This window comes from Canis lupus, chromosome 1 (assembly GCF_048164855.1).
Source record: "Canis lupus baileyi chromosome 1, mCanLup2.hap1, whole genome shotgun sequence".
Classification (NCBI taxonomy): domain Eukaryota; kingdom Metazoa; phylum Chordata; class Mammalia; order Carnivora; family Canidae; genus Canis; species Canis lupus.
The window spans coordinates 69,043,043-69,070,026 of NC_132838.1; the positions used below are offsets into that span (position 1 = coordinate 69,043,043).

At 41.8% G+C, this 26,984-nt stretch overlaps 1 protein-coding gene across 3 annotated transcripts in view; it reads right to left on the reverse strand.

The window, feature by feature from the left end:
- Window positions 1-400: 400 nt before the first annotated feature.
- Window positions 401-26,984, reverse strand: part of ARHGAP18 (Rho GTPase activating protein 18) — a 119,880-nt gene continuing 93,296 nt past the window's right edge. For 2 of the 3 annotated variants that reach the window (XM_072833786.1, XM_072833800.1), the window contains 6 exons: window positions 25,792-25,874; window positions 21,232-21,438; window positions 19,747-19,887; window positions 6,964-7,088; window positions 3,096-3,157; window positions 401-1,900 (listed from right to left, as the gene is read on the reverse strand). In XM_072833786.1, the coding sequence (XP_072689887.1) occupies window positions 1,809-1,900; window positions 3,096-3,157; window positions 6,964-7,088; window positions 19,747-19,887; window positions 21,232-21,438; window positions 25,792-25,874 (710 nt within the window). In that variant the 3' untranslated portion in view covers window positions 401-1,808. The remainder of the gene's footprint in view (window positions 1,901-3,095; window positions 3,158-6,963; window positions 7,089-19,746; window positions 19,888-21,231; window positions 21,439-25,791; window positions 25,875-26,984) is intronic. The other variant, XR_012034515.1, reaches the window with a different exon arrangement.

Consider the following 26,984-nt stretch of genomic DNA (forward strand, 5'->3'; position numbering starts at 1 on the left):
GTTGATGTATGTTTACGAAGCCATTTATCTAAATTATTACGTTCACTCCAGTCTTTGTTCGGAATTGTGGACTCCTAAAATGTATTGAGCACTAAAATTTGAGTTTATATCATTAACTGCTTCCATTAGCTTAAAATTATTAAAACATTTTGGAGAATTCATATATATCATCAAAACTAGAAACAGGATACAATGTGTTTTTGAAAAATCCTTAAGAACAGAAGTTTGCATAAGGAAAAAACTAAGGTGGGTAACAATTTTCTATCTTCTACATGTCTTCCCAATTTATACAGGAGCAACAGGGCAATAAAAGTGGATTTTAACCAAAACAAAAACAAAACAAAAATATAGTACATTCATAAACACATAGGATTAAAAGTAATAATTCCAAGAGAAGATCATTTAGAAAAATGCATTTAATTATAAAAAATTTTTAAATAAAAAAGCAATGGCACAAATCACCACAATGTTATTTAAATGATCATATCCACAGGCTGCTCTTATAATTACATGCTAAAAATTTATGACTGTTCTCATTAACAGCATTTTCCCTCCTAACTGGAGTGACATCAAGAGCTTCTGAGAATGTGTAATTTTCCCTAAAATACTAAAAGTATCATAAACACAGTGTGTGCAACATTCATTTACATCACCTTTTATTTACTACACTCTAAGCTCATAAAATATTGAAAGTTTCTCACTTCGTTCCTTTTATTTACAGTTCAGAGGCTCATCTCTTGTCACAATATGGTTTGTGCATTAAACTCCCTGGGAATAGTACTTCCTGCAGCATTTTAATAAATTTACTCTGATTATTTAAAGTACAGAAATAAAAGCTTGTTCATAGGACTGTGTCATACCCAGAAAAAAAATAATTCTTCCTGCAGCCTTATTTATGAGCTTAAAAAAATAATAATTCCCTGTTTCAGTACAATACATTCCTAACCATTAGTGGATCAATACCATCACGCGTGTTTATGCTAATATGACGATAGGCAAAGCCAGCTAAGACTTCGTAAATCTCACTTAGGAGAACATAGCATACATGAAGTGATTTGGCTTTCACTCCCTTGTTATCTGTAATCCAGTTATTCCACATGGATATATTTTATCTATTCTTAGGATGGACGTATTTAATATTTGAGTAATAATTGGCAGTCTCTGACAGTTTTATTTTCTTGATAGTGGATACGGTTCTGTGCACGTGTCAGACGAACTGAAGACAATGCAAATCACTTCGTGTGATACAGCAAGAAGCAGTGGGATGTTCTCGTTGGAACAAATGATTCAAAGGGAAGAACATCAACGTTCGATAGTGACAGGAATACTGTTGAGTTTGGTCTGTTTTCGGATGGACTGTCTTCACGACTCGCCAAATACCTGGTATTGGCGATCTTCTCGGTTTTAAAAAGCAAACCTAGTTGGGGGAAGGCAGACATGAGGGGGAGAAAAAGGAGCAGCAGCACATATTTCTATGGATATGGTTTTAGGAGAGAAAAAGGAGGAGACGGGAGAGAGCATGTTCTCACATTAAACTTACTGTCGCCTCTGGGTACCTCTCCCAGAGGGTGATGGCCACCAAGCTACCAAACTCCCTTTCCTCTCGCTCCAGAGATGCTGGTTTGCTCATCATATTGTTAACAATTAACATAATTCTGGCAGCAGCACAAATCTGTAACTTTTTAAGGCTTCAGGGTGTCACTATTCAATGGTGGGGGACATTTGAACAATAGGAGAGTCCTGCCATTTGCACGCTCGCCCCAGCAAGTAGTCTCAGGAAGTCCTGGTAGATCTGCAGCCTCCACCTCCTAGGATGGCTTTGACTTTATGACCCACTCGGCGCTGGGGTTGAGCTGGAACAAGTCCTTCATGTACGCGTCGTCATCAAGGCAGCGTTCTCCTACCAAAGAGACACTGGGTCAATTGAATATGGTGCAGGGGCCGGGATGCAATGTTAAGCTTATTCCTCATGGTTTAACTCTGAACTCTTACAAAATTTCAAAATATCCCTCCATCCTTTACCTCCCATAACATTATAAGACTTGGCCAAAATATTGAAGTCAATTTAGGAGGCTTTCTCCAAAGGAACGGGTTTCAGATTAATTTAAGAAGTTGAAGATACTTTGCGTGAAGAGCTCTGAAATGGCTCATTCACCTTTATCATGAGTGGCAACAGCTTTGGGTCTACCCAAGTAAGAAACACCACTTCATTCCCAATTTCTAGGAGTAAAAATGCAAGATCAAATATATGAATATTTAAATAAGCCTTGCTAATAAGCTAACAATTCCAGGCTTCTAACAGTTGCAGTTTATTCAAATTGTAAGAGCAAGCCCTCATATTCCCACGTTAAACTTTCAATATTTACTAATCCTTTTGTGTCCCAGGAAAATAATTCCATAAAACTTATCTTAAAATATTTCAATTATTACTTTGAATTAAACACTCTTTATTTGTTAACAATTTCACCCTGTGCCATTTTCGAGGGTCAAAATAAAGAGAAAAATGTCACTTTAACTTTTAATAGGGATGAGTACAACCCACTGATAACTAAAAACGGGCATATAAAATATAAGGCACGGTCAAAACTAATCCATTCATTCTATTTCTATTTCTGAAGTTACCAATGTGCTTGTATGCGTACTTGTGCATTTTTGTGTTTGCCTTCGTGCGTGTGTGCGCATTATTTAGAAGGCAATCAACAATGGCAAAAATAACTTCTGCTTTCACTAAAAATATCCGTACTGAGCCATAATAAAAAACGTAATCCTGGCCTTAAATTAGCTCGGCTACTTCCTTTATTAAGATGTGATGTAAGCATATAAAAAAGAAAGTTGTTTTGAAAAAGTTCATTAACGTCCTAGAAGCAGCTACTATTTTAAGGGAACTCGTCCTTGCTGAGGTTCAACGCAGATGGGCCTTTGCAGGGAGGAGCTCAAATAGAGCCTGAAGAGAAAAAGACCACTGAACAAATCCACAATATTCATCATCAACTTCTATATGTAACTTCTGATTTCCGCCCCCAAAGATACAAATAATAACCACCGGCAATGTCAAATCAGCATATGTAACACAGAGAGAAACAAAATGTGCTTACCAATATTTCCTCCAATTTCATACAAAAAAACTTCCCCTTTCTTAAGAGTCTGGGCAATCCCACTATTAGGGACAAAACAAACTGATTAGTTGTATCATCAAACAGCTTGCAAGTAAATCACTTTAATGTGCTTGGGGAATTCGGGCTTGTATGGGAAATTCATAACTTAGACACACTGTAATTATCGAACATTCGTATTTTCCCATCTGTTAAGTGTGCCAAATAGGTAATAAAAATGTCATACCTGTAAATTAAAATAAACAAATGGACTCATACATCTGAAGGCAAAATAATAAATCAGCATCTAAATTTGTAAAATTAAGAAGAAAAGTAACATCTTCGCGGCCAATAAAATCATCAATATGACCAACTGCTTTGCCAGTTGGCAAAGGGGCCAGGAAGGTCCTCTTAAAACTATAAGAAGAAATGTTTCCGCCTTAGTTTTTACACTGCATTTAGTCAGTAAGTATCCACCACATGTTTGCTGTGCTGACAGCTCACAGTACGCAAGGTGAACGTCAAGCGTAAGACCCGGTTCATAACCTTCCTGTGCTGACTGTTCAGGTACGAGAGTTACATACGCTCGAAGCAGAAGCAAATAGTCCTTATGATGGCCTCAGAAGTAGAAGATGCATTTGCAGATTTGTGCTCTTCAAAGAATAAACTCTTCCAGAGTATTCGGTTCAAATAAAATTCAGCAGTTTTTCAAAACTCTGTATACAAGAGACCTGCTAAAAATTCAGACCCAGAGCTCTAGAAGCTGATCTCGCACATTTGGATCAAACCAAAGAACTTGTTTCTCAAAAGCTCTCTAATGGATTGTGACGCCTAGAAGGCTTTGCGGACCACTCCTGTAAGGCCCTGAAGACACGCTCCCCGGAACTGCAGAGGGAAGAGGAGACCCGACTTTCATTCGAACCATCGTGTTGGGAAGCAGCGTCCCCAACCTGTCGTCCGGTGACTCGTCCGGGTTATCCAACTCCAGCTACTCTGTTGTCTGCAACATGACAGACACTCGGGGCTTTACATACACCCACACTTAAGATCCACCTGCTGACTCGTGCCCTAGCCAAGAGACAGCTCGTTTTATTCCAAACCAGTGTATGCTTGTTTTTAAAATTAAATAATAATTATCTTTACTTATAATATAGACTATGATGCAATAAACTATAATCATAAGAAGTCATTATTTCTATGAAAACCAAGCTGAATGTCTTGGGAGACTTGATAAGACCATTTCTCCAGGATCTGGGTTCTTGTTCTACTTTAAAGAAACCTCAACTAGATTTCCTGGTAAATGCAAGCTTTGGGTCATGCTCATCAAGAAATCTAAAATTAAGGAAAAGGCAATGGCCTTTATCAAGGCTGGTGAGTCAATGTGAAATTTATTGTATATTTACTTTATGTAAATAAAGTGTGTGTTCTTGTCTTTGGTGGAGAAAATAGGGGAGAAAAGGATGGGGGAGGTAGGGTTTCCAATGGTCCCTACACAGGAGGAATGCAAAGGGGAGGGGTGGGGAATGTGGCGGAAGAGAACATATTTATAAACACTGAGGGTTTCACTTGTATGGTCCGAACAAGTAGTGCTATGTGCTCACGGTCACTTCCCCAGCTCATTATTGCAGGACAAGGCTGGTCCTATTAGGGTCTACTCGTAAACGAAAAGCTTGAGGCTTAAGGAGATTACAAATCTAGCTTAAAATGAAATAGGAAAAGATGGCATTTGGATCCAGATCATCTGCCTTCAGCACCCCCAGACGTAAAGAAGGGACCTGAGGAATGGCTGGGGCTGGGGGTAAGCAATGGGCAGAGATGTTTACCAGACTTTCCCGTAGGTGGAGCAGGATGGGCATGAGGGAGGAGGCAGGAAAAAAATGGATCTGGGGCCCCTGGGGGGGGCTCAGCGGTGGAGCATCTGCCTTCAGCTCAGGTCATGACCCCGGAGTCCCGGGATCGAGTCCTGCATCGGGCTCCCTGCATGGAGCCTGCTTCTCCCTCTGCCTGTGTCTCTGCCTCTCTCTGTGTCTCTCATGAGTAAATAAATAACAACTTTAAAAAGAAAAAAAAAACAAAAACAAAAAACAGATCCCACTGCAGGGGGGCAGCAAATGCTCGTTTAACAAAAGCACCCCAAGCAGAAAATCCCAGTATGCGGAGGATAATTGTCACAAACCTTGTGCTCTCTATAATGATATGCCCAGGACTAGCATGCTGTACCCTAAATACTAAAGTCACGGTTGGCCTGACAGTCTCGTCTTCCGTCACCACAGTACAGCAACCACAGCACAGACTGAACTGGATGCTTGGGTCCTCAGCGTAGACGCTTTGTCAATAGCTGTGTCTGGCCCGAAAGGGCTGCTTAGATCTGAAGTGTGGCCAGATGTCCTTCGGGCACCCCCTGGGAGCGGGTGGGCGGGCGGGCACTCGTCCCTGGTGCGCACAGCAGCAAGGGCTGGTGTGTCCCAGGCCACAGCAGGGAGTGGGGAGGACGGGGGCTGATTTCATGAAGCAGAAACCCTCCAGGGAACCGAGGCATCCAGCTGCTCTGGGGCTCTGCACCGCTGGCCCCAGGTCCAGGATGGCTTCTGGAACCTGGCTTGTATGGACAGTGTGGAAAGGGCAGCCTTTGCAGGAGGAAACCATGCATTCAGAGTTCAGCACCACCACCTATGCAAGGTGTGACCCTGCAAAGTCTTGATTTTCTCATCAGTTAAACAAGCAATAGCCATGCATGCGTCGTGGTGCTGCCGGGGGAGCAGGGCTGGCTCCCCAAGGGCCCGGGCCTTACCCACATGCCCGTCGTCTACGTCGCTGCCGTCCTCACTGCTCAGGCTTGGCTCTTTCCCCAGTTTATGAACCGGGAGCGAAGACATTTTACAGTGTATCTGTATCCCCTTCCGACCTGTGACAGCCTTAACCAGAGCAGAGGCCTGTCAAGTATTCAAGGTGCTGTATTAACTCCAGAGAGGTTTTGGCACAAACCTCCGGGGCTGCCCTTGGACAGCACCACGCGGAGAGGACGTTCCATGGAAGACCAGCACACAGAATTCCTAAGCCAAGACGCCCGGGCCCTGGATCTCCCTTTTAAGACATTTAGAGTAATTTTCAATGAGTGGAAATGAGGGCGAAATCATTAAAATAATAACTTTAGCTAAAAATAATTAAAAGGGCAAGAACTAAAAACCCAACCTACCTGTTAAAGCTCTAAAATTCCAGAAAAAAAAAATACAATGTCTCAAGAAGCAGATGCTCTGATATTATCAGAGGGATGCCAAGGGCTCCCACAGGCCGCCTCCCACGCCCACCAGCCTCAGCGCAGCGGAGATGGCTGGGCTGCGGCCCCCCTGCGGCTCCCCAGGGCAGCGTTCCGGGTGTGTGGGAGACGTCAGAGCTCCAGGCACTGCGTGTCCTCCCTCAATTCCTGGTTTTAAATTTCGGCATTTCTTTTTATTCGTCATAGCTCATAGAAAAAGTTGTATTTTGTATTGTTTGTTTTAATCCCACTGTATCTTATCTGGCCATTTTCCTAACAGCCTACGCGTGGTGATTAACCTCCGATCAACATATTCTAGAAAGCCTACTGAGTGGTCTCAGGGGCCGAGCCCGCTGCAGGCACCGTGAAGGAATGCTCACACATCCTGCTCCAAACAGCCTCGACTCACACATAAACCACCTCCAATGCACTCGACTCATTCCCACAGTCTAGTTGTCAAGTCTGCTCTTCTTTTCTGCTGGGAAGACCAAATTTTGAAGCACTTCACATCAAACGTACTTGTTTTTTTTTTTTTTTAAGGAAGGGGGGGTAGGGAGGGAGAGAGCACGCGTGTGAGTTATGCCACGGAATGATTAAAACAAAACAGGCCTCTACCTTTCTTGGCTGAGAAACCTGGCAAGCACATCACTGGCTTTTAGTTCTTCAGTTAGCTGTATTGCCATGGAAACTTTCGAGAGATGGGGAGCTTGCACTCGAATCACTCCCTGAGGAACGTCAGCCTGCAAAGCAATAATGACATTGGAACGAAGCTGGCAGCAGCTGCAACGTGGAACTCTGTACAATGCATTACATGGTAAGTGTGCTCAACTACGACGCATTTTACTTCACTACATAAAAACCTTAACTACTGTATAATGTAATTTGCTAAATTACATCAAACCTCAAATATCCTCTTAATGGTGATAGGGGAACTTTATAATGCCGATGCAGTAATGCTTAATTATTTTTAAAGATGTAAAGAATGACAGCAATAACCATTACTGCCATATTAAGTGCTGATTTCTGAGTATTATCTACTAGAGAGTGCTTCTTCATGTAGCAATTTATGAAATTGAATCAGAAAGAAGTTACTTTGTGTGCTCTCGCAATGTATGCATTTTAAAAATCTTCCTGCACATTGACAAAATCTCACAGAAATTCTTGCTCCTGAGAGCATTTAAAAAATCAAAACAAAAGAAACATACATTTCTAAACGTTTGTATCTCGTCCGCTCCTCGCTTGGTGAGTGGGTTCACATGGCGACCCGCACGCTCTGACCCCAGGTGACCGATTCTAAGTGCTCTGCCGATAGGTGTTAAGAACTGTCTCTATGTTGGGGACTATCAAAGATTGTGAGGACCAGCAAAACATGAGCTAGGACATTCAAAATATCTGGCTTAATTAATTCTTGGTTGTTCCGCCACAATAAATAGTAATTTAGTATTTATAACTATATGTCACGTCCTTAGGACAAGCAGCACGCGCAAAGGCTTTACAAAGCACTTCCTACAAAACCCTGTTTAATTAAGCTAAAACTCACTAAGCATGGACTGCGTACCAGGCACTGTTCTATGTCTACTCACCTAGCAGGTAATGAGACACACGCCTTCTAGTATTTTTTGTGCTCACAATATCATCTTTTTGTAATGACCATGGTCTTGGATTGCTTTCATTCCCTCTCCCCACACCAACGTAAAGCATGGATACACCAGGAATGGAATTAATGTGACTTCTTTCAAATTTCAACCAACATAACATGGCTTTAGAGAATGAGGCTACATCACAGTGCAGGTGCCTGCATGAGACTTGCACGTGCTTCTCAGTAACCTGCGAATTGTTGTGCGAGAACCGCCAAGGGGAGAGGCTCGGGCGAGGCCGGACACGGAAGCGTGGGATTGTGCAGGACCACGGCGTTCCCCCCCAGAGGGCCGCAGGCACCTGTTTCAGCTGTGGGGACACCGCAGAGGCCCCGGGCCAACCTGGGAAACCCTGCTCCGTCACCTGACCTCGTGGAGAACACTCCATCCAGCCAAACAACGCGGGCCAGCTGGAAGAACCTCCGTGTTCCTAGGGTCCTTTAACTTCTGTCCCTGGGGAAGAGGCTCAACCCCACCCCTGAAGGACACCCAATCCCAACCCATTCCCAGAGCCCTCAACTCCTGCTGCCGTCCCATTGGCCTGGCCCCTTGGCTTGGTTTGCTGACTTTCAATTTCCGGGGCGTAGATTTTGGTCCGACAAAGTAGTCTGGTCTCTGACCCCCGCCCCCCCACCCCCCAGGATGCAAATCTAAGTTACCTTTTTCCTTGATTCTGTGGCAATTTGTTTTCATTTGTAACATTTGGAAAATGAGCGGCTTCTTCCAATGGACAGGGGCTTTTATTTGGTTGTGTGCATTTTTTTTCCTTTCACAGCAGCTATGAAATCAATGGGGTACCTTCTAACTCAGGGATTGTGCTGCACACACTCTTCCCTTGGGTTTCATCACTAGCCTATGTCCCACCGTGGTCATTCTACCTGCTGGCCCGGCCTCACCTGCTTCCTTCTAGGGGGTGGAAAACAAGAAGCTGGCACAGAACACAAATGTTGGATTAAAATCGTAATAGCAACAGTCAAAGCACAGAGTCTGTGTTCATAAAATCCTAATCCACCTTGTCCACTCAATTAAGCAATAAATATCGGTATTTTGGATTCTCCGTCCATCTACTATTAGTATGGAGGGCCCTGAATAGGGGGCTAGGGTTTGCAGACACCCGAATACTTTATGCCCATTCAAGAAAGTCAGGAAATCTGCTCAAGTCACGGTGCCACATATCCTTACGTACAGGTTCTTCTTTGGCAAAAATAATAGTGGCAACAACTGTTCCCATAATTATATCCCATCCAACAGTAAAATATCAAGAAGGCTGGCAAATCTATGCTGACTTTTAAAGTGAAGATGACAATAAGTCTTTACATATAGGAGATCAACCAAAAAATGAGTTACAATACCAAAATGATCCAGAAAAATAATTTCCTGCCATAGAATTCAGGGACAGGACAACCTTCCTCTGCTCCCGGCCTTTCTCTCCACTATTCCCATGGTACATTCTATTGTTTGGGCCAAAAAAGCCAACCAACATGTGCTACAAACACCCAGGCTTTCCTATCTTGAAGTTCATTCTCCTCCTCTTCTGTAATATCTCCTGCTATCGATATTTCAAGGCCCAACTCAAATATATCCAACTCCAAGGAACCTTCCTGATCCACAGGGTCCAAGAGAACTTCTTCCTTCCCCTGAGACTCTTTTATGATGGGGTTCCACTATAGGATACCTGTGTTCTAGCTACATGCCACATGACTGCGTCACATCTGTAGCCAGCTATCGAATACTTATTGATGGCATGAATCACTCAAAAACATCTCTAAGAATGCTATGCTAACATTATTGTATTTCTCGAGAATAAAATAACGTACACTGACATGTATTTCCTAAATAGCAAAAAGACTGTCTTAGGAACATTTCCTAAAAGAAACAAATTGCCTCCATCTATCACATGGTATTTCCTCCATGAGTGAGAAAAGACAGGCAGGGAAAGAGAGGAAGGAAGGAATTCAAGGTGTTACGAGGGACCCTCCAGTCGTTTACTTCTGCAGGGAGTCACCGATGTTGGTGTGCAGCTGCTCGTGGATGCGGCCACTCTTCCTACAAGACCCCTCTAATACGTTGGCATGACCTACGCTTTCTACATGTGTTCAGAGACGGTGCCGGAGACAGTACAACTCTGCTCCCTTATAAAATACAGCAGTCAGGTCAGTGTGGTGTTGGGGGTCACACCCAAGAGCAGCACATGTGACACACATGGGAATCCAGAGTCTCTCTGATAGAGTTTGGAAGGAAGAGACTCAGGGCCAAGCTACTGAGGACACTCGGGAGTTCTCATGTGTATGTGGAACGTCAAGGAATCGCCGTATCCTGGCTCTGGAACAGATGGGGAGTGGCATGGGTCCAGGTGCCTCATGGAACCTTCCCCCTAGTGAGCAGAGGGTGGAGCTAGGCCAGTTCTGGATCAGCTCTAGCCCTTCCCGAACCACTAACTATACTATTTTGACTCCTTTCACATAGAACTGGGGTGCCTGGGTGGCTCAGTGGGTTAAGCGTCTACCTTCAGCTCAGGTCATGATCCCAAAGTCCCACGATCGAGCCCTGAGTCAGGCTCCCTGCTCAGCGGAGAGTCTACTTCTCCTTCTGACCCTCCTCCAGGAAGGAAGGAAGGAAGGAAGGAAGGAAGGAAGGAAGGAAGGAAGGGAGGAAGGGAGGGAGGGAGGGAGGGAGGGAGGGAGGGAGGGAGGGAGGGAGGGAGGGAGGGAGGGGAACTGGGATATGAGCGCCTGTCTAAACCTTTTTTTGGCCGACAACGGCTCACAGCACCTTCCTAGGTCGACTGGTCACGTTCTTTGACAACTAAGGAGACTGCTCTAGCAGGGAAGCTGTGTGTGCGCATGTGCACATGAGTGTCTAGGACAGGAACAGTTCTTAACTGTTTCCCTCTGTAGTGATACATTCCATCCAAATTCTCACAATAACACGTACATAGAAAAGTCTGACTCACTTTAAAGCTGCCATGCCCTTCACTATTGGAGAAAAAAATGCATGTAACTGGCAGGCATAATGGTTAAAGATGGAGAGTTTAGAAGCTCGTTCTGGAAACCTTTTTTTCCCCAGATATCTTGACAAGGGTGGCCAAATGATATTTGCTAAAGACTATAAACAATAAATGATGCCAAGGCTCTAGTTTAAATGGTGTATGACAACTTCTATTAAGCTCCAAAATCATGCTACATCAAATACTCAAGCTATTAGTGCACTAATTACATTGAGCTGCCAAGCTTTGAACAGATACAACAGGCATGATCATTAAGCCAAATAGTCTGTTCTTAACTTGAGCCACAGTAATAACTGAACCTGTGAATAGTATAATCTTTGTAACTTTCACATTTTTTTCGTGTGTGTCTTAACAGCTGTGACTCTCTTATTTTTTTAATGTTTATTTTTGGTGTGCTGGTGAGCTGAAGTTATGTAATGTACAGCAAGACTGGAGAACAGTATTTCACTAACACAACCTTAAAATTTAGTCACAAAGGATTTTACAACTTACAAAATAATTTCTTATGCATATAAAAACTGTTACAATGGAGAAAATCATCTCATATGGTCCTCACATGTTTTATATATTGAACTAAAGAATATTTTTAAAAACAAGATTTTAGGGCAGCCCGGGTGGCTCAGTGGTTGAGCATCTGCCTTTGGTTCAAGGCGTGACCCCCCAGGGTCCTGGGATCGAGTCCGTCAGGCTCCCTACGGGGAGCCTGCTTCTCCTTCTGCCTGTGTCTCTGCCTCTCTCTCTGTGTCTCTCATGAATAAATAAACATAAAATGTTTTTTTAATATATTTCATTTCTTATTATTTCTTATTTGGTTAAATAGAAAATGACTTTAGCATTTCTTCATAACATGTAGATAAACACTGCATTGCTCATATTTTTGCACTCTAGATTAGAAATTCAGTGTCAGACCTTTAAAAAATATTAATTTATTTTTTTCATTAAAAGCTAAGTTAAATGTAAGCTGACATTTTTAATGCTACAGAAAAATATTTTATCTTCAACAGGGCAAAGTGAAAAAACAACTTTCTTAAGAAAGAGAATATAACACATATTTTAGGAAATTAAACAAGGACATTTTAGCAAGGTGCCTTAAACTAAAATGGCATATTTATCACCTTAGTCCGACTGGAGGTGAGACATGAAAGTATTCTCTGCCATCTTGAACTGCCTAAGTCCTGACTATAATAGACCCTCTATTATCCAAATGCTTAAACTTTTATCCAAATCAGATTCAGAGACTTTTAAAGAACCTGAAATAGCTTCTATAGGAATATGCATTTAATTTACAACAACACTAAGTTTTTTTCCTCTAATATGGTATTCTTTATGTACTATAATAAAAATCACAAACGTCTTCAAAAAAAAAAAAAAAAAAAAACAAGATTCTGCGCTTGATACTATACTGTGATTTTCCACGTAAGTCCCCAGGTAGATCCAGACACTGTTTCCAGACCTAAAGCAGATGCTTAAAACAATATCTGCAATGATGCTCTGGGTCAGAGCTGTTAAATGAAACCAGAAATGGAATTCTAAACCGGGTTGTGACCAGACATGCAGCCCTGGCTATAAACAATCCAGAATCCACACCGCACTGCTGTCAACTCCAAGATTTTCTAGAAGAGAATGGCAGAAAGTAGCAGCAACAGATTTCTTTTCCAAGCCCCAAATCCTAAATGTTAAAAAAAATTTTTAAGATATTTATTTATTTATTTATTTATTTACTTACTTACTTACTTATGAGAGAAAGAGAGAGAGAGAGAGGCAGAGACACAGGCAGAGGGAGTAGCAAGCTCCATGCAGGGAGCCTGACGTGGGACTCGATCCCAGGACCCCAGGATCACACCCTGGGCTGAAGGTGGCGCTAAACCGCTGAGCCACCCGGGCCGCCCCTAAATGTTAAATGTTATAAGATCATCTTGGACCTTTTAGCAAGTCAGGTAAGCTCTCTAAATATGGGTTCCTCAATTATAAATTTAGGGTGTGACATGAGATCATCCTGGGCTAACACTGAAGTTAACCACAGAGGGAATATTCCCTCTACCAAGGAGGGAAGATGTGAGGAGCTCAGCTTATTTGGCAAAATCTCTTTCTCATAAATGTACAGCTTCCGAGGGTGCCTGGGTGGTGCAGTACGTTGAGCATCCAACTCTTGTTTTTGGCTCGGGTCATGATCTTGATCGCATGGTGGGTGAGACTGAGGCCCAAGTCTGGCTCCAAGCTCAGTGCGGAGTCTGCTTGGGATCCTCTCCCTGTCTCCCTCTGCCCCTCCTGCTCGTGCTCCCTCTCTAATAAATGAATCTTAACAACAACAAAAAGTACAGCCTCCATTTAAGCTGAAAGGTGAGCTTGAATGATAGTAGAAAAATCACAGATCAAAGTCCTCAATGGACTTGAGACCTGCATGATTCAGCAATTCATAACCAGATGCTCATCAAAGCAGCCCCAGGCCCTTATAAGGCAGAGATGCAATGTGAAGAAATTATGGGTGAAATGACAGGATGTCTATGATTTCCTTATAAGTACTAGAAGGAAACAAGGTGTGGGAGACAGGATGGAATGAGATTAGAAAAATAGGTGTGAGTGAGAATGGGGAAAATTAACAAGACAGGAAACAACCAATGTTGGAGAGGATGCGGAGAAAAGGGAACCCTCATACACTGTTGGTGGGAATGTGAACTGGTGCAGCCACTCTGGAAAACTGTGTGGAGGTTCCTCAAACAGTTAAAAATATACCTGCCCTACGACCCAGCAATTGCACTGTTGGGGATTTACCCCAAAGAGACAAATGCAATGAAACGCCGGGACACCTGCACCCCGATGTTTATAGCAGCAATGGCCACGATAGCCAAACTGTGGAAGGAGCCTCGGTGTCCAACGAAAGATGAATGGATAAAGAAGATGTGGTTTATGTATACAATGGAATATTACTCAGCTATTAGAAATGACAAATACCCACTATTTGCTTCAACGTGGATGGAACTGGAGGGTATTATGCTGAGTGAAGTAAGCCAGTCGGAGAAGGACAAACATTATATGTTCTCATTCATTTGGGGAATATAAATAATAGTGAAAGGGAATATAAGGGAAGGGGGAAGAAATGTGTGGGAAATATCAGAAAGGGAGACAGAACGTAAAGACTGCTAACTCTGGGAAACGAACTAGGGGTGGTAGAAGGGGAGGAGGGCGGGGGGTGGGAGTGAATGGGTGACGGGCACTGGGGGTTATTCTGTATGTTAGTAAATTGAACACCAATAAAAAATAAATTTAAAAAATAAAAAAAAAAGAAAAAAAAAAGAAAAATAGGTGTGCTCACTGTTGATAGGTTTATGGGGTTCATATACTATTCTGTTTTTTGTATCTAGGTAAGAAAAAGTCCGTAATACAATTAAATATAAATTTACACATACATACGTACCCAGTGGGGAGAATCATACTCACAGTTTTTATACAGTACACATGCCAAGGTCCTGCTCTGAGAGGTTCTGACTCAGTGGGTCCAGGGAGCGGCCCAGTCATGTTTTATAAAGAATGCTACTACAGACAACCCTATTGCATACTCTGGATAAGATAGCATCAATCTGGCCCTACCCCTCATTTTATAGCGGAAAGTAAGGCGCAGAGAGATAAAATGATTTGCTATTAATGTCCCACTGATGGCAGAGCTAGAGCTATATCCTCAAGCCACAACTTCCAGTACGTGATATAGAACATATATACCCGTGTGTGTGTGTGTGTGTGTGTGTGTGTGTGTGTGTGTGTGTGATATCAGTCCCAACCACACGTTGAAGGCTGTCACAAAATGGTTATTTTTAATGGTCTACCATTTTGTTGTTTTTCACCAAGTGTTTCCTTCTGGTGCAAATGATGTGTCCTTAGTATTCAAGAAAGTCACATTTGTATCAAACAACTTACTCATTTAAAAACATTTGTCATATTAAGTAGATACTGTGTCCCTTACAACCTGGCTCAAACTATTAATTTATCTAGTCAAGCAAATCTCAATAACATGAACCCTGAGTACATATGGTCAGCATTAATAGCATACAGAATGCTTTAAAAATATATATATATTGCCCTGATGACTTTTCATGATCTACAGTCTTTTGTCTTTCCTTCCTCAATCCCTGGCAATCTGGCTTCTTCCAACCGTAGTTACTGACAGTGCTTTGGAGAAAGTCAGGAGTGACCTTTCAATGCAGAATGCACTGACCTCTGCCCAAAGTTAGCCTTCTCCAGCCTCTCTCTAGCACGTGGTACACTAACCAAGCTCCTTTCCCTACCCATCTTCGTCCCTGGGCCTCCAAGACGCTGTAATCTTCCACTTCCTCTGACTTCCTACTATTTCTTGGCCTCTTTGACCAGCTCCTCTTCCGTGGCTCACCACTAAAATATTGGCATATTTGGCTTCCACGGCAATCTCTGTGCTGATCCCAAAGGCACACCTCCAGCTCTGGGCCTTCTGAGCTACAGCCCCGTGGAGCCAAAGTGCTTTCACACAGAGGGTCAACTATCCATGTCAAGAAATGACTACCTCAATTAAGAGTCCGTTCCTTTTGCTGAGTGCTTTCTATCAATGATAAAATCACCCACGGTAAAACCAGCGAGTCATTCTAGATTCCTCCTCATTCTACATTCCTCGTATCCAGTTAGTTTCCACATCTTGTCGGTCCCCCCAGCTCACACTTAACACTTCTTTCCATTCCCATTGCTGGGTCTTGGCACGGCCCAGGACTGTGGTTAAAAGCTATACATCGAACACACGTTAATAATGGCAGTCCTACGTGTTCACTGTATTACTACCCACGAGCTGGGACCCAGGAACACAACTCTCTCAGAGTTTTTCTGTGACCTCTAAGGAAATAGGGGATATGAGTAAAGAGACTCAGATTTAAGATCATACAGATTTGGTTTCAGAGTCCAGCCCCATCACTTCCTATCCAGATAACCTTAAGCAAGTTACTTGAGATTGCTGACCCTCACTTTCCTCATCTATAAAAAATGAGACAATATTACCGTACACTTCAATTAAACTCCTGTAAATATTAAATGAGATGATGTTTGCAGAAAATGTTTAGCAGCATGCCTGTCCTCTGGCAAGCACTCAAAATAATGACACTTATTACCCCTTGCAAGTATGGCTGCCTTCGCTAATTTGCAAGTTTTCTCCAACATATTATGAATATCTTCCAACGTCAATATACACCCTTGTATTTCCATGATATTTCGCTACGTAAATGCGCCATAAGGTATAGAACTCCTCGTACCCTTTCGGGCTATTTCTGGTTCTGGCCAGAATAAAGAATATGGCGAGGAACTTAAGCATAAGCCTTTGCATGCTCGTCTTACTACTCCCTTTGAAGGAATTTCTGAATACAATGAAAAGCACAGTCTTCAGGCCTCTGCCATATGCTCATGACTCTCCGGGGAGAGTCTACCAAATTATGTGCCCCCAATGGCGATGAAATTAGGGGCACCACCTACCCAACCTCCTGTGTTTCACCGCTCCAAACTTTCCTTCACCTGACATCGCAGCAATGATTTGAACATGCAAGTGTAACCCTGTGACTCCTGGGGTCAAGATTTGCCCGAGTGGAGGTCAGGCTCCTCCCGGAGACCCTGCCTGGCCTTCCTTCTGCCCCTGCTCCACGCGCCTCACTGGCCCCTAGGACCTAATTTTCCCACCAAACACCCTCAAACATCCCTACTTCTTTTTCTAACATGAATCTCACCCTCAACACGCCCTGACTGGAAACTGTGATCTTCCCTGCTGAAGGGGCAATTCCATCCTTCCAATTTCTCCGGCCAAAAACCTTGGAGTCACTTGTTACTTCTTTCTCTTAAAATTCGTATCATTTCAACTTGAAGAAATCCCAAGGACTCTGACATCAAAAGACACAGAATGTGACCGTGTCACCTCTGGCACTAGTATCCTGGTGTCCTGCTTGCACCGAGACATGAACTTCTTCCTCTGATGTGGTCTCCCCATAGATGTGGCTCTCCCAGAGTCTATCCTCAACACAACAATCGAAGGGCACATCTTAGGACATAGATGTTCAAGCCTTAGCTCAAACCGTGCAACTACCCCACTTCACTCAAGATACGTCCAAATTCCTGAAGATGGCCTACAAGGCCCTATGTCATCTCCTGGTCCTGTGGTCCCCTGTGATCCCATCTCCTACTGCCGTCCCCCTTGCCAGCCCACTCGGGTTACAAGCACTGCTTGCTGGTCCTCAAATACCCTCAAGCAAGTTCCTACCAAGAGGCTTTTGACAGACTATTCCTTCTGTTCTTCCTGAGAGAGACACGCACCTTGGCACCCCGTCCCTCCTTCACATCTTCACACAAATGAACAATACCTAGACCACCCACCTTAGTATTGCAAGGGCCTTCCTCCTTTCTTTGACTCCCTTTTTCTGTGCTATTTTTATTATTTTTAGAGCCCTTCTCACGTAGTAACATACGATGTAATTCACTTACTAATTCTTAGTTACAGAATTTAAGCTGCACAACAACAGCAGTCTCTGCCCGTATTTCAGGTGCCTAGAACAGTGCCTGGCATGTGACAGCCATACAGTAAACAGCTGCTTAGCAGATGAATAAAATACCCTGGCCAGTTTTAGGCTCCGTAATCTCATGCTACACATTCAAGTGATTTGGGGAAAAGTAAGGAAACACAAACTACTAAGACAGAATGGGACTGGGCAGCTAACCACAAAATAGCTGGCCCATGTTCCATCCAGTAACTTGAGTGTTGTTCTGTCATCGTTCTCTGTGTGTTGTCGTTCTCGCTAATAAAATGGCAGCAACTTGAACAAAACTCTGGCAAGTGCTTGAAAATTTTAGTCAAGATGATGGACCCAATGAACCTCCACCGTGAGTCCTGACTACCTCTGGGCCACGCCTCTGCCAGAAGCTTCCTCTGCTAGTGAGAGCTCTTTATGCAATTTGCTGCCTAAACAACACCTACGTGCTTTTCACACCCGGCTCTCCTTCCCAGGAAGCCTCTCAGAGGCCCACTTCCTGTTCCGCAGCCCCGGGAACCCTGATCAGGCTTTCAGTCCCACACCTGTGGCACCTGTAAGCTCGACCCTTCTGGACCCCGCAGCCCCTCCAGCTCCCTGAGGGTGAGCACCAGCCTCGCCATCTTCCTCTGAATACCTAACAGGGAGTGGGGGCTCTGCGCCAAGCAACGGTTAGCAGCATTCTGGTAAAAGAACTGAGTTTCTCAGAAGACAAAAGCAACACTCAGAGAGACTGAGTAACAGCTAATACATGATAAAACAGAGACTTAAATCCACGTTTGAATCCCAAGGCTTAAAATGACAAGATGGCTTCTACGTAGTACAGAGATTCTCAGACCATCTCACCTTGTTAATCCAAAGTACGAACTAAAGAAATCTAAGTTAATACAAATTCTCTAGAAATAACAACATGATGTAAACGTTTCATCTCTAAAACCTAACTTAAATTTTTTGTCCAGGGTTTTATTATTTAAAAGGTACAGCATAAATGTTTCCTCGGATGTATGACATACCTCACATTGTACTACCTTATAAAAAAGGCAGGGCTATAAAACCATCTAAGTTAATACGAATAAGCAGAGCTACAGAACAAAATTATATTCATGTATTTGTAATGATTTTAGGGGAAATGAAATGTTCTAAGTTAAATGAAAACGGTACGTCAAAAATCCTTTCTAACCTGTGACAAGAGCAAGCCCTTTCTCAAAATAATAAAACAGTATCAACAATTCCCTTTTACTACATTTTATGTCCTTAAAAATACTTAAAAATTGACCAAAAATATTTCATGCCAATGTTATTTTTTTGATGGCGAGAGGCACAATATAGAATATATATGTGTGTGTGCTTATATATGCGTATATTTTATAATTACTAGATCCTTAAGTAGGCCAAAGCCAAGGCCAAAAAAAAAAAAGGGAATCACAGCCTGATAATTGCATTTCCACATTATTCCACAAGATGTCAGCATGTAACTGAATAACCTCAAAGGTGGCGGTGCTGGTGGTGGGGGTGTCTCCACCATAAACAGAACAATAGAAACCCTTCCGTTTCCCGATCTTAACTTAGAGCTTTGGTAACTCACTTCATAAATGTGTCTTCATGTATATTTTACTATTTTAAACCTGATTCTTAATACATTCTTATGGCAGTTTCTAAATGCTATTTAGGTATTTCTTTTTAAAACATTTTAATTTTCTTTATTGCAGCATACATCTCCCCAGATTCCGCGAGTGACCCAATGAAGAACTTACTGAAACCCAGGAAGGATCCTAGGCATAACCAACCATTGGTCTGTTTATCTGACTCAGTTATTTTTCCCCATTTGACAGATGAGAAAATGGAAAAAAAAAAAAAAAAAGATCAAGTGGTTCACACAGGGACGCCTTACTCAGTAGATTACATGTTCAGTGGACAATGGCGTCTCCACAGAGTCCTCTGTGTGTGTGGGGGGGGGGGGGTGAGCGGGTGTGTGTCAAGACATTCTTATTTTCCTTTGTTCCCCACTAACAGCTCATATGCTGAGTCACCAACACCCGAGCAACTGCTAGTATGATCATTACTAGGAGCACAGTTGCCCTTAGTGGGTCTAGAACTCGTCCATAGCAACCGGGCCCAGTAAGTGTGTGGAAGGTCCTGCTAACACAGAAACATATGAAAGTCCTTCTGGTGCGTGTGAAAGTAAGAACAATACTGACATCTGCATAAACACGTATCGGCAAGTTTCTCTTACATCATTTGTGTTCTTATCCTGCTTTTCATATTTTTCTCGGTCATAAGCCATTTTCTTCAGCAATTTCTTCATGGCTTTTTTATCTTTTTTATGATTTTCAGTGTTTTGCTTCCTCACTTGGTTGACAATAAACTTGGGAATCTATGGAGAAATAGAATTAAGTTTGGGGAGGAAAAAGAAGTGGCATGACTTTTGAGCTCTAGAAAAGGTTTTATCTTTATATTTTAAATGTGGAGACAAGTAAGGGTTTTGACCATTTCATCAGACCCATAAGACCATGCTATTTTATACATGCACTATTCATTAAATATGGAAAAAAATGTATCGTATTATTCATTCGTCATGAGGACAGAGCATGCACAAGAAGTAATTTATCCCCATTGTGTAGGTTGGGTTCAAAAAGAGGCTTGGTAAAGTTCAAGGACATAGTGTCCATCTCCTATGCCTTACATGCCAGGATTAGAGACTGCCTGAGGTGACTGGCCTTAGGGACCACTACATTGAAGGTTGGTCCCTTTTGCAGCCACCTGTGAACAACCCAGCCTTTAGCTAACCTGCAGTCCCTTCTAATAACCAGCTAGCCTCGCCTCAAAAGAAAAGAAAAACTCGGGATCCCTGGGTGGCGCAGCGGTTTAGCGCCTGTCTTTGGCCCAGGGCGCGATCCTGGAGACCCGGGATCGAATCCCACGTCCGGTTCCCAGTGCATGGAGCCTGCTTCTCCCTCTGCCTGTGTCTCTGCCTCTCTCTCTCTCTCTCTCTCTCTCTCTCTCTCTGTGTGACTATCATAAATAAATAAAAATTAAAAAAAAAAAAAAAAAGAAACCACCTTCTCCAAACCTGCTGAAAAGAACTCCTGCCTCTCTGCTAAATCCTTGGAATTGAGACTTAAAAAAAAAAGAAAGAAAGAAAGAAAAACTCACCAATAAAAGTGACAGGTATCTAGTGATAATCCAGGAAAAATCGATTCTCAGAAATTACATGAGCAAAAATAAAATATTTTAGAAGTTTCCAAACTGAAACAATGAAATAATGCTGGCATTTTAAAAACTGAGATTTAGGGATCCCTGGGTGGCGCAGCGGTTTGGCGCCTGCCTTTGGCCCAGGGCGCGATCCTGGAGACCCGGGATCGAATCCCACGTCAGGCTCCCGGTGCATGGAGCCTGCTTCTCCCTCTGCCTGTGTCTCTGCCTCTCTCTCTCTCTCTCTCTGTATGACTATCATAAATAAATAAATTTAAAAAAATAAATAAATAAAAATAAAAAATAAAAACTGAGATTTAATAAATGGACATTGGTTTTTTATTTTAATTCCAGTGTAATTAACCCAGTGTTATATTAGTTGTCAGGTGTATGAACATCAATTTTTTTTTAAAGTCACATTGGAATCACTTCTACTGGTTTGCTTTTTAGAGAAAATATAACCATAAAAAGACTTTAGAATCTAGATATCACTATTCATTAACAGAACTTAAAGATATATACTTACTGTCCACAGAAGTTGTTGATACTTAATCAATAAATGCATGATGTTCGCTGTCCCAGCTGCCATTATGAATTCTCGCTGTTCATTGGACTTCAAGCCTAACGCGTGACACATGAAGAGATTCGGGGCCATGACCATTGCTACATTCATGGTTGTCATCTTATTTTTCTCTCTATTGTCTATTACTCTTTGGAGAAATTCAAGCAGGGCCTGAAACAGAAATGACTCTTTGAGATTTGTGTTTTAATGAAGATAAAAGAGATTTAAAAGCATTGTCAACGTATGGGATTTTTACTTAGTTAAAAAATAAGTTGTGCATAATCACCACAGTCGGCTAGGGGCATGCGATGGGCTCTGCCAACAAAGCTTCTCTGTCTGGTTAGCACCTCGACGTGGCACTGGGCCTGGGACAGACAGGACACCGTCGGAACCAGGCATGAATGGAGGCGCTCAGACATAGGGCCCACTGGAGCCACGCAGCACTGAAAAGCAGCTGCTTTTCATACAAATATTCACTTGCTTCACAAAGTACTTCACTTTTATCTTTAGTAATTAAAAAAAAAAAACAAAAACAGAAAAGAAAAAAAGAGAAAGAGAAGAAAAGAAAAGAAAGAAAAGAAAAGAAAAGAAAAGAAAAGAAAAGAAAAGAAAAGAAAAGAAAAGAAAAAAGAAAAGAAAAGAAAAGAAAAGAAAAAAGAAAAGAGGGAAGGGAAGGGAAGGGGAGGGGAGGGGAGGGGAGGGGAGGGGAGGGGAGGGGAGGGGAGGGGAGGGGAGGGGAGGGAAGGGAAGGGAAGGGAAGGGAAGGGAAGGGAAGGGAAGGGAAGGGAAGGGAAGGGAAGGGAAGGGAAGGGAAGGGAAGGAAAAAAAAGCTCTCTTAGGCTCATTTAATCTCAGGTACTCGACAGCCAGCTGACAAGAAACCTAGAAGAATGGAGACTGCCATGTGGAGGAAGGGAGCGTGAAAAGAAACCAAGGAAAGAGTCTTTAAAAACTGAGTAAATAAAAAGGAACTTTTCACCAGAACAGGCTGGTTTCTGCTCATGTGGATGAGGAAACGAGGTATGTAAGTGATGCTACCACAGGTCATCGAGCTGGCAGATGGAGGACAGGGTCTACCTGGCTTTTGTTTTGGAATTCTTAACTACAAAAACAAAACCGTGTTTTCATATTTATCTTAAAATCCCTGAAAGGTGAAATAAACTCTATCGAAGGGGGGGGGGGGAGAAACAGTGTTCATTTCTCATAAGATTTAGGGGGAAAAAGAATTCCTGTGTTAACAGGTGGATCTTAAATCAAGTTTAGCTGCTATATAGACTTCAAAAAACTGAAACAAACTAAAGGCACAGCCTCAATATCTAACAATAAGATTTATGTATCTAATTTCTGGTACAGTGCTCAGAAAGTTAAATTGTAATCTAAGCATAAGGTTATACAGTAACAATACCTTCTCAAATGAGGACAAAAGATTAATTGGTGAGGTCCAGGGGAAAAAAATTTAATTTTGCACCAGAGACCAGAATAATTATTCAGGGACCAGTGTATCTCTTTCTTTACAAAGTATAAATGATAGAGATTAGGTAATAAACCACTTTAATTGTGGTGTGCATATGCAATACGATTATCCAAACTATTACTATCAGAATATTAGAATATGCATGTGTGCCGATATGAAATTAATAAAATGTTAGTCTGGCCCTTGCCAAAAGCACTTCATCTTCAGACATATTTTTTCTTACCTGACACAGAAGAAGTGACCTTGCTAAAAAAGTATCAGAGGCAGCTGGGTGCCTCAGATGGTTAAGCCTCCCACTGTTGATCTCAGCTCCCCTGTCAGGTTCCTCGAGGGGCATGGAGCCTGCTTAAGATGCTCTCTCTCCCTCTGCCCCTCCCCTCACTCTAAAAAAATTTTAAAGAGCATCACTAGTCTGGTGTCACACAAGCCTCACTGGTCTCACTCCCTGAAAACCAGTTTGAGTCCCAGCACAGTTAGTTATTAGCTGTGTGAGATCTTAGGGTAAACTTCCGACATATCTGCCCTTTAACGTCTTCATATTCATAAAACAGGAATACTAATCTCCCAGCCTGCCAGGATTGAGCAGGACAATGTTACAGAGCTAACTTCCTAAAGATAAATACAAATAAATGAGTAAATAAACACCAATAATTATATTAACACAGATCCCCCACTAATATCTTAACATCAATCCTCTTTCTTCCTCCAAGTCAAAAGTAGTTATGATCACTGATGCAAATATACAATAATCCAAGGTCAAAAACAACAACAACAACAACAAATCCTGGTCAAACAGTTTTCCAAAACACCTGTCTCTTTAGGCTTAAAGTAGGACATGGTGCTTAATGCAGTGCCTCCTAACCCTTCGATGTGCTCTCGTAATAGTCTGCAAAGGTCACACCCATGATCATGTTCCTCCAGATAGGAACTGACTTTTTACTAGGCTTGTAAAAATTGGGGAATTTTGCATTAAGCTTCCTGAAATTACCTTGTGATAGAGTTTTCCTTAACTTTGAACTAAATGTAAATGGCTTATTTTCTTGTGCCTATGGCATTCTTGGTTCAATGTTTCTATTATTAGAATTCTTGTTTGAAACATTTATCAAGACTAGCTAAAATTAAGATTTTAAATAAAGGTTAATTATTAAATTTACACTTCTTCAGCATTTTCCAATTTTGTTATCCCAAAAAAGTATTTCCCACTTTATTTATAAAATTGTACTCCCGAGCAGCCCGGGTGGCTCAGTGGGTTAGTGCCGCCTTCAGCCCAGGGCATGATCCTCGAGTCCCGGGATCGAGTCCCACGTCGGGCTCCCTGTATGGAGTCTGCTTCTCCCTCTGCCTGTGTCTCTGCCTCTCTCTCTCTTTCTCTGTGTCTCTCATGAATAAATAAATAAAATAAAATAAAATAAAACTGTACTTCCAGTAACCTTATAAACAAAAATTAAAACTATTCTAAAAGTTTAAAAACTTTTTTTCAAACAATTTTCAAAACAGTACGCTGCCTGGAATTCTGAAGGCAAATTCTGAAATTGCATTGTAAACCACCTTTTCCCAACAGTAACCATACTGGAATAAGTGTCTCCTCTCACAATTATTTGAACTCATTTGAATGCAGACATGTTTTAAGGAAATCCTGTGTCTTTCAATGCCCGCCTTATACTGTCATTCACAGGGCCATCACACACTGGTATCTCTATGTGAAGGAGAAAAAGATGGATTAAATTTCTCTTTCAGGGCTCTGTGTCAGGGCATAGCTGACAAGTAGGCTGGAAATCGGTCCCCATGCCATTTCTACTTTGACCACAATCTACACTTACCCAGCAACCCTGGTCACACAATGTTCAAATGTGACCCTTTCTGGAGTTGGCCTCTGTCCCCCAAAAAAACCAACATCTAATGCTGCCTTCTCAGCATGTGACCATCAGTGAAGCAAGAGATTTTTTTTTTCCTCCTGACTTATTAGTAAAGGGAGTAAGTCTTTGGAAGTTCTCCCGTAGAGAAGCAGGGATTTTACTCCAGTAATCCTCGTAAACTCTTTCATCCAGAAAAGTTGACTATTAACATTCATTCCATGGGCATGAAAGAACTACCACCCAGCTTCAGTTCAAGGAGTCTTAATGAGGTACAGCAAAAAGTCTCAAGATTTACCAACTGGTTTTGTTTTCTTGACATGAAATTTCTTGGCATGATTTTTCATTTTAAATAGAAAGAAATGTGGGGAGCAAAAGGGCAAGGGTTCTGCCGTTAGCCATATAAAAACAATTTATTAAGGCAATGGCAAAACTTAAAGCCAATACTGTTTTTAAACTATATTTTAGAAGTTTCCTTACTCTTTCATAAGTTTATAATTAACCTGCACAACTACTCTATAAACTTTTGCTGTTAAGAAAATAAATCAGTAGGAATAATCCACTGGTTATTCTAAAAGCCTCTGACAATGCTTATTACAAACGGTATTAAATCATATAGACCAAGTCACTTTGAAATGATGATGTAAATCAAAACCTCAGGGTAAGCCCTTAGAGAAATAATTAGAATTTATTTGAGTCGGTCTATCTTTTGGCTAACCAAACACTTGAAAATCATCATTACGACTTACTTCAAACTATACTGCCTAGAACTACAAATACAACTCTTTAGGCTGAACAGTAGGTTATATCTGATGAGTCTTATTACTTCCTTTTTAAACATCCATTTTTTTACTTACTACATGTTCATTAAATAAATTTGGAAAATGTAGGAAAATAAAAAGGAAAAACCAAAAGCACCCATGTTTCCATCAAATAAAAAAAAATGAACCTTGTTCATTGGTTTTGGTAGAAGTGTTACAGCAAAAATTAAATACTTGATAATACTTTTAACAGGACTAGCCTAGTAAATATGGTAATAAAGAGTTAAAACACTTCCACCATCTATCTTTAAAAGTCGGTCTTTTCTTTGTAGCCTACTGCAAACAAGTCCATGAAAACACCACACTGTTTTGCGACAAATAATGAGAAATTCCTCTGCTTTTCTGAGGGATATTTAATGTAAATGAATCCACTGACCTTAAGTGTGTCTCTGTTTGCATCAGGCAGGAGGATGACAAGAAGGTTCAAAGCCTGGAGTTGTTGCTTCCTGGTTGGAAGATCTGCCGACAGATTAAATAAATCTGAACTCTTTACCAAACCTTTTTTTTTTTTTTAATATCCTTTTTTCATTTTGTAAGAAAAAAGTTATTTGGCACAAACATGACTATGAAATGTAAGACACAACAACCGAGCAGCGAGCATTCTTGAGAGTGTGTTCGAGAGAGATGAGGACAAGCAGCTGCTGCGTTAGAGCTTTCTCTCTCTCCGAATGCTCACTTCCAACTGTGATCATATGATGAGCGGCCTTATGTTTGCAGACACACAACAGTGCTTTGGAAATCATTTCAACTTCTGTGTGATAATTATTCCCCAATGAAGAGACACAGAAAGTTGGACCTCCCGTGGTACGGGGTCAGGGGGCATCTGCAACAGTGAAGTTTGTTTCTTCACTGGTGAGTGGCAAATCCCATGGTAAGGGCCCATCGATTCCAAGAGGAATATGTAACACTGAGCCCGGAACACAGTAAATGCTCAATAAATGTCTGTGGAATGAATCAGAAAACCAACTCACAATGACTGAGTCCAAGAGGTACATTATTATCATGGATATTTATCATTTTTAGTAGCCCTTAACCCCTGTAAGTAATACACCTGGATATCTGGAGTCATTCTGGTACTTTGCTCTTTAGGAATCAATTTGTCCTTGAACCAATAATCAAAGAGTATATGCAAAATAGCATAACTTAACCATTAAAAATATTTTTTTTTTAATTTTATTTATTTATGATAGTCACACACAGAGAGAGAGAGAGGCAGAGACACAGGCAGAGGGAGAAGCAGGCTCCATGCACCGGGAGCCTGACGTGGGATTCGATCCCCGGTCTCCAGGATCGCGCCCTGGGCCAAAGGCAGGCGCCAAACCGCTGCGCCACCCAGGGATCCCCCCATTAAAAATATTTTAAACACAAGGTGCTTTCAGTCATGTCTCCCCTCGAAATTCTGAAGAAATATGATATGAGATGATACATGGGAATCATCTCAACAATACATGCTTTAAGAATAGCCTGGAAAACAATAGAATATTATTCAGCTGTTAAAAAAAAAAAAAACAATGAATGAAATCTTGCCATTTGCAACAACATGAATGGACCTTGAGGGCATTATACTAA